At 38.2% G+C, this 12,260-nt stretch overlaps 1 protein-coding gene across 1 annotated transcript in view; it reads left to right on the top strand.

The window, feature by feature from the left end:
- Positions 1 to 12,260, top strand: part of HOMER1 (homer scaffold protein 1) — a 62,108-nt gene that overhangs the window by 43,086 nt on the left and 6,762 nt on the right. The window contains exons 6-7 of the mRNA XM_070935842.1: positions 4,557 to 4,713; positions 8,639 to 8,749. Of these exons, the coding sequence (XP_070791943.1) occupies positions 4,557 to 4,713; positions 8,639 to 8,749 (268 nt within the window). The remainder of the gene's footprint in view (positions 1 to 4,556; positions 4,714 to 8,638; positions 8,750 to 12,260) is intronic.

Below are 12,260 nucleotides of genomic sequence, written 5' to 3'. Positions count from 1 at the left end.
AGTAAAAGAGAGAAAGTACAGACTTAAGGGTTCTGCCACACACCAGAAACATTATGTTGCATGACTCCTGAACTGGAACTGGCTGGAAATGAAACTAACTTAAATTTCCGTCTGAATTTCAATCTATTTCTTACTTTAGCAATGATGCCAACAGATATTCTGCCTGAATGATGGTTTACTACATTCCTTGATTGGTGGGGTTTTTTACCCCACCCTACCTGCCTGAAAAAGCAAGAGTGTGATTTCCATAGATAGATTTTCTGTTTGGTCCTGCTACATTGACTGTCCTTAACTGGAATGGAATAACTGGACACACTGGCTACCATGGTCGGCTCGCTGTGGAACAACTTGCCACAGGCAATTCACAGTGGGACAGCTCATTAAGGGAGAATGCTGGAGACAAGGGGAAACTCCTTCACCTCTTCCTCCTCCCTCCCTCCCTTTTTGATCCGGCTTACCTTCACTTCCCCCCCCCCAATATCCCTTGAATTCTGTGGCAGAAACTCCTGTGCATCGAAAAGTGCATGACTCTCTGTCAAGTGATTTTTTTCTGGTGCGGGGGCAGTCCTTCTTCCCTTCCCTGTTTTGTCCTCCCCAATTTTTCCCCCAAGTCTGAGCTAAGAGGAGGAGGATGTTCACCTTGCCTCCAGCATTTTCCAGTTCCATTAGGATTATGTAACTAATAAAAAGAATTGTCCCATGGCAAGCCAGCCAGGGAAAGACAGTGGTGGCAAGCCAGCGGCATCAAGTTGTCCTAGACCCATCTTTAACCCTTTCTGGCACATGCACCATAGGACTTATGGGAAGAACTACAAATCATTTTTATCTTTCTTCCTATCAATTGGATTCATCCAGGTAGTCTCCGAGAAATGGAGATGATTGAATGGATGGATGGATCATATATGTTGCTCACATTCCACCATCTAGGCAGGGGTCCCCAGCCCCTGGGCCATGCTCCACTACCAGGCCACAGTCCATTCAAAACTGGCCGCAGAAGCAATGAGTGAGTGCACACACGTAGCTCCACGAGCGTGTGCCTGCACCACTTGCACAGAACCATCTCCCCTACCCACACTGATCCGCAAAGCCGAAAAGGTTGGGGACCGCTGATTTAGGTGATATATACAATGTAGTGACAGAATTTCATAATTCACAGGGTTTTTTGATAGGCAACTATGGGAGAATAGGTGACAATTTAAAAAGGAAATAACATTTTTAAGGGCAGTTTGACCTAGTAAAGGCATCAGGTTAAAAACCAGGAAACTGTGAATTCTAGTTCTACCTTAGGCAGGAAAGCCAGTTTTGGGGCAGTCACACTCTCTCAGCCTGACCCACCTCACAGTATTGTTGTGGGGAAAATAGGAGAAGGAAGAAGTATTGTGTGTGTCCGCCACTTCAAGTTTTTTATTCATGTACTAAATTCAGGATATATACACATACATATAAAAGCTTATTACAGTCATTAATCAGCACAATGTGACAATTCAAAACATAAGTTCCATAACAAAATGGGGAAATAGCCCAATTGTTTTATTTGCTAGATTTGTTATTTTATTTTTAAAATGTTTTTGAAGTGTTTATTTCTGTATCTACTACTACCATGAACATTTATTTTGTCTAAAATTTTCACTGATTTTTTCTTAAATTTTTCCATTGCATTTATACTATTCTCCCCTTGGCTAAGAAAATTATTCCAATCAATCAATAAATACATATTGAATCTTACGACACATCTGAGGGTAAATAATCTACACCTGCATTGGTCACTAGGGAATCTCAACCAGTTACAGACTCAAGGGCAAATAGCTTATTTAGGATAATACTTCCTGAACACGTGGAAACTTCTAGCTGTTCTTATAAATTTCTAAAAATCATTGAATAGTGGGAGCTTTTCAGTAGTGATAAAAGTATTGTTAAAATTTGTATGCCTCACTTATTGTGCCTAATAATGGTATACAGGTAGTCCTTTCTGAATGACCACTTGTTCACCAACTGTTCAAAATTGAAATGTAGCAATAACAATAGCACTTAGACTTATAAGTGCTTTCCTTCAAAAAAGGGGGAAAAAAGATCCAGGAAACTACAGACCAATCAGCCTGACCTCAATACCAAGGAAGATTTTGGAAAAGATAATCAAGCAACGAATCAGCAAACATCTAGAAGCAAACTAAGTAATAACCAAAAGCCAACATGGGTTTGTCAAAAACAGATCATGCCAGACTAATCTTATTGCATTCTTTGACAAAGTGACAAATGGATTTGTAACTGGCTGACCAACCGCACCCAATGTGTAGTCCTCAATGGAATTGCATCTACATGGAGGAAAGTATGCAGTGGAGTACCCCAAGGCTCTGTGTTAGGCCCAGTATTTTTCAACATCTTCATCAATGAATTGGACGAGGGGATAAATGGGAATTCATCAAATTTGCAGATGACACCAAGCTGGCAGGAATAGCCAACACTTCAGAAGATAGGCTCAAAATACAGAAGGATCTTGACAGACTTGAACATAGGGCACTGTCTAACAAAATGAAATTCAATAGTGAAAAAAGTAAGATTCTACATTTAGGCAAGAAAAACAAAATGCACGGGTACAGTATATGTGGTACCTTCCTCAATAGTAGTAACTATGAGAGGGATCTTGGCGTCAACACAGTTCTAGGCTGCATAAACAGAGGGATAGAATCAAGATCATGTGAAATGTTAATACCACTTTAGAATGCCATCGCAAGGCCACACTTGGCATACTGCATCCAGTTTTGGCTGCCATGATGTAAAAAAGATTTTGAAACTCTAGAAAGAGTGCAGAGAAGAGCAACAAGGATGATTAGGGGCAGCTGGAGGCTAAAACATATGAAGAATGGTTGCAGGAACTGGGTATGTCTAGTTTAATGAAAAGAAGTACTAGGGAAGACATGATAGCAGTGTTCCAATATCTCAGGGGCTGCCACAAAGTAGAGGGAGTCAAGCTATTCTCCAAAGCACTTGAGGGTAGGACAAGAAGCAATGGGTGGAAACTAATCAAGGAAAGAAGCAACTTAGAACTAAGAAGAAATTTCCTGACAGTTAGAACAATTTATCAGTGGAACAACTTGCCTCCAGAAGTTGTGAATGCTCCAACACTGGAAGTTTTTAAGAAGATAACCATTTGTCTGAAATGGTGTAGGGTTTCCTGCCTAAGCAAGGGGTTGGACTAGAAGACCTCCAAGGTTCCTTCCAAGTCTGTTATTCTATTCTGTATACCGCTTCACAGTGCTTTACAGCCCTCTCTAAGCAGTTTACAGCATCAGCATATTGCCCCCAACAATCTGGGTCCTCATTTTATCGACCTTGGAAGGATGAAAAGCTGAGTCAACCTGGAGTATTGTGAGATTCGAACTGCCAAATTGCAGGCAGCTGGCAAGCAGCAGAAGTAGCCTTCAGTACTGTATTCTAACCACTGTGCCACCAGGGCCCAGAATGAAGGATGCTTGCAAATAGTCCTCAGAGTTGTGGGGGATACAGTATCCCCACACATGTGATCACAATTTGGTGCTTGGCAGCCAGATTGCAATTATGATGTTGCACTGTCCTACAGTTACATGATTGCCATTTGCAACCTTCGCTTCCAACTTCCAACAAGCAAAACTAATGGACAAAATGGCAGGAGGTTGTAAGCGATGTTGCTTAGTGAAGAGTTCTGGTCCCAATTATTGTCAGTAACTTCACAAAATGGATTACTTACTGGATATGAAAATATCTAGGTCCTCATCCACTATCAGGAGAACTAACATCTCTCTCTCTCTCTCTCTCTCTCTCTCTCTCTCTCTCTCTCTCTCTCTCTCTCTCTCTCTCTCTCTCTCTCTCTCTCCCTCCCTCCCTCCCTCCCTCCCTCTCTCTCCCTCTCTCTCCCTCTCTCTCACACACACACAGCAAAAAGTTATTGCAATACGAGAGAATAGCTCTGACTTGAACTGTAGCTCTGGGTTCCGCTTCAGACACAATTCCAGTATTTCCAACTGGCAGAAGAATTTTATTTTTAGCTAACATTCATTTAAATATTTAATCTATACATGGATACATTGAAATAGTTTCCCAATACAAACCATAGTTACTAGGCCTGTGAAAGTCTGGTCTCTTTACTTGAACTATAAGACAAGGAATATGTTCCAAACAACAAATATATTTGATTCAAATAAATGAGATTTCACATTGCAGTGGAGAAAGCAAAGCTTAGAACAACAGCTCTTCATGTCAGCAGAGCGCTGACATGAATGTATGATGCAAATACAGACATGTGATATTCAAAGATACATTTATGAACTTTCTATCTGAAAATGTCTGCATAAATGTTCATCTCTTTTTCAGAATATTGGTAACATATGTTTAAAAGAGATAAACACTTTATCACTTTAACTCTGGGTCTAAAAAAATGTCCATACAATCACACCATCTGTTCGGTCTGAAAAACAGTAGGATTATTATATTATATTGTATAGTGTAGTCATCCATTAAAAAAAGGATAGACAACATCTGAGGGATGCTCATTAATGTGATCACTTTAATTTTGTCCTTAGTTCGGCAATCAGCAAGCACTGGGAAGCAGAACTTGCTACGCTAAAGGGCAACAATGCGAAGCTGACAGCAGCTCTCCTTGAGTCCACTGCCAACGTGAAACAATGGAAACAGCAGCTTGCTGCGTATCAAGAGGAAGCAGAACGTCTACATAAACGAGTGAGTTGACACCACTTGAATAGTAAAACTGTGATAGCTATGGCTTTTTTTAAAAAATTTGATTTATATGCCGCCCTTCTCCGAAGACTCAGGGCGGCTTACAATGTGCTCAGCAATAGCCTTCATCCTTTTGTATATTTATACAAAGTCAGCTTATTGCCCCCACAACTGGGTCCTCAATTTACCTACCTTAGAAAGGATGGAAGGCTGAGTCAACCTTGAGCCTTGGCGAGATTCGAACCCTGCAGTAATTGCAGGCAGCTGGTATTAATAACCAGCTTAATAACAGGGTGCCTTAAACCACTGTACTACCAAGGCTTGAGGAAAGGTGTGGCTAAAATATTATTATAGATGGTTATCCATTCATCTAACAACTAACGAAATACATCCACATGAAGTTTTATTTGCCCTTCTTGAAATTAAAGACTGTGGAAAGTTCAAGTTCATCCATGTGTTCTGTTTACATACTGATCCCCATTATTGAAATAAATGCTTGAGTAATATAATCATTATGCACTAATTATCCCAGCATTTTAATTGTTATTAGCATGAGCAGTACAGTAGGTACAGTAAATACATGCTTAACTAACAGTTAATCATGTTGTAGAGCAACTGTTGGTTGCCCTACAACATGATTAACTGATAACTGGACAAACAAGCCTCTAGGAAGCCTGGCAGCATAAAGCATACCTTCAAAACACTGTTTGGTTGCGAGCCAAGCTGTGTCTGCTGATGGTTGTCTGTGAATGAGTAATCAGTCATACACTCATGAATTTGTGGCACTGGAAGATCCATAAAGGTAATTTGTTCCAAGTTCCTGAAGTTGTTTGAAAAGCCAATAAATGATCCTCAATAAATGATCCATTTATTGGCTATGTCTTCCTTGAATCTTCTTTCTCCAGATTGAATCTCCCAAGTTTCTAAAGCTTGTCTTCATAGGGCATGTCCACAAGTACCTGTATCATCTTTGTTGTCTGTTTCAATTTGTCAGCATCTTTCTGGAAATATGATGGCTAGAATTGTATACACTGTACTCCACATATCATCAGTGTTGAGGAGAATAAGGCTTTCATGTAGCTTTGATAAAGTGCTTCTTCTAATGCACTCCATAACTGCATTAATCCTTCCTCTATAAATTACCAAAATCAACACTTGAGTTCAAACAAAGCCAATCTAGTGTCAAAAATTGTCAAAAAGCTTAGTGCTCCTCAAACATAGCAAACCCTTTCAAATCTCCCCCTAAGTTTTGAAAAATGACCCTGTTTATCTCCATAGGGGCATGTATTTACTGTGCCTCTACCTGCAGCTTTGGAAAAGAATACCGGGTCCAGGAATTCATTTCTCAGTAGATGTTTGAATCCCATAGAATAACATCTAAATAACATATAATTACCCCTGTTAGATGAGTCCTAATAGATGGAAGGTTTATGTGGTACCTCCTGATGGTCAATGAAATTTAAAAAGTTCAGTTAAAGCCATGAAACCTTTGTCTGATCCTACTTTAATTAAACACTGAGTTCTGTAAAAAAACAAGATATCTTGGATCAAGTCTTGAAGGTTCTAAATTTTTTCCCCAATGCCAATGCAGTCCTAGGCTGCATCAATAGATCACGTCAAGTGTTAGTACCGATTTATATTGCCTTGATAAGGCCACCCTTGGAATACTGCGGCCAGTTTTGGTCACCACAATACAAAAAAAGATGTCAAGGCTCTAGAAATAGTGCAGAAAAGATCAAGAAAGATAATTAAGGCTAAACCATACAATGAACGTTTGTGGGAACTGGCAATGACTCTTGTCTAACATAGAGAAGGACTAGGGGTGGGCAACATAGCAGTCTTCCAAAATTTGAGGATTTGACCTTTCTTACATCAGTTGTTAAGTGAATTCCTGCAGTTGATAAGTTAGTAACCCGGTTGTTAAGTGAATCTGGCTTCCCCATTGACTTTGCTTGTCAGAAGGTAGCAAAAGGTGATCACGTGACCTTGGGATACAGCAAGAGTCATAAATATCAAGTTGCCAAGCATCTGAATTTTGATCACATGATCAGGAGGATCCTGCAACGGTTGTAACTGTGAAAAATGGTCATAAGCCACATTTTTCAGTGCCATTGTAACTTTGAACAGTCATTAAAAGAACTGTTGTAAGTCGATGACTATCTGTTTATCTTCTCCTACTTGAACAGAAGACCTCCAAGGTCCCTTCCAACTCCTGTTGTTCTGTATTCTGTGTGCTGAATCCTTTCGGCTGGAGTGAAATTAACTCTTTCTTGCCATTTTTCCCACAAACTGCATATAGTAGTCGCTACTTTGCCCTCCAAAGCTACTGTTTTCTATTCTACAGTTAAAAAAAAAAAAAGAATGCCTGACCACTGCAACAAAAGCAAGATTTATTTATTTATTTATTTATTTATTTATTTATTTATTTATTTATTTATTGGTTCGATTGATATGCCGCCCTTCTCCAGAGATTCAGGGCGGCTTACAATGTGTTAAGAAATAGCCTTCATACTTTTGTATATACCTGCTTAGTAGGGCTTTCGGGCCCCCCTTAGCAGTGTTCTTTTTTATACAAAGTCAGCTTATTGCCTCCACAATCCGGGTCCTCATTTTACCTACCTCGGAAGGATGGAAGGCTGAGTCAACCTTGAGCCTGGTGAGATTTGAACTCGCAGTAATTGCAGGCAGCTGGCAGCTGTGCTACTTAACAGCACTTTAGTCCGCTGCACCACCAAGGCTCTTGTTTAAAACAAAAACAATGGAAATCCAAGCACAGATTACTCATTTAATTGGACACTTAATTTGTCTCTAACAAAGAGGTGGATCTCTTATCCCTAAGGCTTATTTTCTTCAGTGTTTTCTATTGTGTTAAGGTGTAGTGGCTTCCTAAAAATATTTATCAGGAATATTTACTTGTAAGGAACGGCAAGTAGATCATTTAGATGCCTGGGGTTTTTGTCATCTTAATTAAGCTGCTATTGCCATTTGGTTTTAGGTAGCTCTAAGAACCAGGATGAAGAAAGACAAAACAAATACAAATGTACCTATTCATTTATGTATGCCTAGCAATGGCAAAATTTTTGCACCTCAAATTGGTTAACTTTCAGAATGCATCCAGGATCCATGACTCCCATGGAATAATACAAAATGCCATAAAACATTTCCTGTGGTCAGCTCCTGATGTTTGACTGTACTATACAGTTCAACTTGGGCTATTTTCAAGGCAGATGCATCTCTGAAAATTTCCCTGAATTTTTAAGAACATTTCAAGTACATTAGAAGTTCTGCTGTTGTTGAAAGCTTTGAGGAATCTGGTAAGAAATGTATCTGAAATATGATCCAACATGTCATGTATTGTCTAGTTATTTTGTTATAAATATCACATATCACAGTAATTTCCCTCCCTCTTTGTCCAACATTGATGCTTTGATCTAGATATTTCAGAAGGAAGACATTTTTCAAATAGTCTTCTAATTAACTATTATTATTATTATTATTATTATTATTATTTACTTTATTCATTAAACATGAAACTCAGTCAACTGAACATTCAAAAATGTATCACAAATACTGTTGACTGGTGCTAATGGTTGATACAGCTTGCTGCCAGCGTCCTAGGTATCAACAAAGTATCTTCTTAAAATATATGATGTTCCGAGTAGCGCAGTTTTTTGCAGTTCTCCTGGTGTTATTGCAGGAAGCTGAATTTATTGATGTATCTTATAAAATTCTTGGACATGGTACCAAATGCCCCAATGACAATGGGTATCACTGTTACATGTTTCATCCATAGCCGTGTAATTTCGATGGCCAGGTCGCGATATTTCATGATTTTTTCCAGTTCTTCTTCTTCTTCTTCTTCTTCTTCTTCTTATTATTATTATTATTATTATTATTATTATTATTATTATTTGTATCATTTTTACAGGTGACTGAGCTGGAGTGTGTGAGTAGTCAAGCAAATGCAGTCCAAACTCATAAAACAGAATTAAATCAGACAATACAAGAATTAGAAGCAACACTGAAGAAAAAGGAAGAGGTATTTTGTTATATTTACTGATTCATGTAGCTACTTTAGAAAATGTTTTAAGAATATAATAAGATTAAATGTTGGTGTGACTAGAATTAATACATGATCTATTGGGTTCAGAATGTAAGGTAAATTTGCATCAAAGGTATGAACCACAGCAGTATGGAGAATGTTCAGCCTGCATTACAATTATGCTTTAGCCAAAAAAAACCTGAAGAGTTTTTAAGCTACAATATTTCTAAAGCCATTGCTTCACCCACAAACCTAAACAAACACACAAGCAAATATCCTTGCATCAGTTAGTTTTAAAAGGCATCGTTTGATATTAACAGAAGTTTCTTAAAATTATCTTACAAGGTAGGGGGGCAATTTTAAGGGGAAATTCTTTTCTATGAGTTTTGTGAGCCATGCAACCCCCACTCCCACCTCCCTAGTCTCTCATGTAGGCATTACACACTCTTGAGTTTAAAGTATTACAGGGAAGAGAAAGGGAGGGTGGGAAAAGAAACCATAGATAAGGTAGATTTGGCTTCAAACTCACTCAGAGCTGCAGATATCCCTTAATAGATTTCTGTAGAAGTTTCTTATTCCATTGACTACACTAGTGCTGAATCTGATGCATGATTGAAGCATACACCGAATGAGGTATTAATTCTGTATACAGTATCTGAGATTAAGCTTCTTTACAAGTCTACTCAAAAGTATATAGAAATGTATATCAGTAGTATATATTACTATTATTGCTGCTCCTTATTTTTACTTTGTCAGTAAAGCTTTTCTCAGTGTTGGTTTTTATATTGCTTTGTTTTTATTATATAGTTTTACTTTTTTTAAAACAACATTTTTCAAACTGATTGCATAATACGCAGAGAATTTCTGCTATTAGCATAAAAAGTACAGTATCCTTGAATTGGTACTTAAAAATCAGAATATTTTTAGATATGAGTTTACAAGTAAAATTATGCCAAATAAAGTAGTGCATTTTAATGAGGAAGAAGAAAATGACCTAAAAGATATTTAGATTTTGTAATACATATAGACCAGGGCTGTCAAACTCCTGGCTTGCAGGCCGGATGCATCACATGCTGGCCACGCCCACCCGCATTTTAGCGAAGGGGAAACAAGTCCCGATATGTCCTGTGACTCTGCCGTGACGACGTGAGTCTGACACCCCTGATACAGACGATACTACAAATATAGCTATAGATGTATTTTAATTATACATTAATAATGAGAAAGGGATGTGTGTGTGTGTCTATGTGTGTGTGTGTGAGAGAGAGAGAGAGAAAGAGAGAGAGAGGGAGGGAGGGAGGGAGAGAGAATTAACAAAATATTTTATTGCATAGGCTAGAATGGCTAATTAGAGACAGCCTATCATTATATGGACATTAGGATTAAAAAAAGGGACAATTGAATTTGCTCCTGTACTTGAGTGGATTTTCATTCCTACAGCAGGTTATTTCCCCTTGCTGTCCTCCCCCCCTCTTCCCTCTCCTCTAGTGCATCTTTTAAATGTACTCTGTGTAATCTAGTAATTTTTCGGAACAGTTTTGAGGTCATGCAACAAAATTCAAGGAAGAGGTTACTGTAATTCTTCTGGTAACTGTATCTTATGAGAAGGTGGACCAAATAAAATAAGATGCAACCCATTGGCTCATATTATATGGTAGGCCTTAATTCAGATTGACAAAACGCTGTTGAGTTTATATAATTTAACAGAATAACAGAGTTGGAAGGGACCTTGGAGGTCTTCTAGTCCAACCCCATGCTCAGGCAGGAAACCCTATAGCATTTCAGACAAATATCATTCTTTATCGCATAAAACATAGTGCAGTATGCTTTAATACAATGGCTTGGCTCCTACAATATGATGAAATAATAGAACAGTTCTCCAAATATGCCTAAATTATAAACTGCTAGTTCAGTATATTGTGTAACCCTGATTAGTGTGACGTTCAGATTATTTGTAATTATTGGAAAAGGGTGTAATCGCTTGAATGGAATTAAGCTTCAGGATTGAATTGGATTCATACATAGGAGCAGAATAGCAGAAGTAGTATTTAGTATTGTTTGTTGGAAAGTCTGTTAAACAAGTACAGCTTGCAGGCATGCCTGAGCATGTAATCCTAAACTGTTTGATCAGAGTGCTCTATTGCTAAATACTTGGCTTTTAGGTAAGTCACAATGCCTTGCACTGCTCCACTAGAACACATCTTCATTTCCAAATGCAATAAAATCAACATATTCTCCTTGGAACTATAGGGGTGTGCAAACAAATTGTAACCGACTTCTTAAATGGCTTTTATATGCTAGTCTTCAATGCCTGAACAGCTGCTGTATTAGGATTCAAGGTAGTCTCTCTTGAGACTGTGATATCTGGCATGACCTCTATACTCTGAGGAGGTGCATTGGCAGGAAGTTCAAAGAAAAGCTTTGCTGCCTCTAGCAGAGCTTGCTAACTTCCCCAAAGAATAAATAATGAGATGGGACTGCCTTTTTATATCACTCCTGAGGCCTTGGCAGTGTATTATATTTTCTATAGCAGTAATTGACACTGTATGTTTCAAAGACGAGTTCACGACAGAAGTAGCACTGAAATAAAATGTTTTCAGGGAAGTTTCTGCTAGCTACTTAGCTGGAAGGTTTTTATTGCATTTCAGAGTTTTGTGAATGTGAACTTTGATCCTTTTATGAAATCCCATTTAATTTTTTGAAACCTCTTAGTTTATATCTTCAGGAGTCTTTTTTGTCTATGTTCTAACTAGCCGGTAATCATTCATGCTGGACTCCCTGATGATTACCATTCATTTTAAAATTTGCTTAACAATATTGCATTATGGAGCTCTTTGCCAGGCATTCTGCAGAACATAAAATAAAACACTGGAAAAATTCTTCTGCCATTCCTTTATACTAAGAATATGCCATGCCAGCCAGCTCAAGGGCTGCAGTAGGTTTTGCATGCCACATTAAAAATCACAATTCTTAATGGGGCCAGTATATGAGATTTGATGAAACTTTGATTTTTTTAAAAAAAGTTAAAGCAATTGCCATAAGCCATTTAGTTCATTAAAAGCTATCCCAACACAGAGGTGTTTAAAACAAACAAACAAACAAACATTTTGAGCCTCTGCCTCTCTGGATTATTCTGGAAATAGCTAGAAGGATTCTGGAAGCAATACAGTAATGGGCTGTAGTTTTTATGCCACTAATTTAGGCTTTTCTCTCTCATTCAGAATTGTATAATTTGGATTATAGTTCCTCAGTCAGTTCTTTTTTTACTTTTGTATCATTAAATTGATTTTGCTCTGTTTTTTAGTAACATGAAATTACTTCCTTGTTCTTGTAATGGGCAGAAGTAATAATTTGAAGAACAGGAGGAAGAGTGCTAACCAAGGCAATGCTCAGATAAAAGAAATCTGGGTCTAGGGCAGAAATGCAATTTGAGAAAGCATCTCAGATGGCACCCTCCCTAGTTTCCACAAAGATATAGGAAAGGAGGGAAGCAAGATTGTACTTTTTA

Source organism: Pituophis catenifer, unplaced genomic scaffold, assembly GCF_029215685.1.
Source record: "Pituophis catenifer annectens isolate HBS135680 unplaced genomic scaffold, rPitCat1.0.hap2 SCAF_2, whole genome shotgun sequence".
In the NCBI taxonomy this organism is placed as follows: Eukaryota; Metazoa; Chordata; class Lepidosauria; order Squamata; family Colubridae; genus Pituophis; species Pituophis catenifer.
This window is presented reverse-complemented; position numbering and strand designations above follow the sequence as displayed.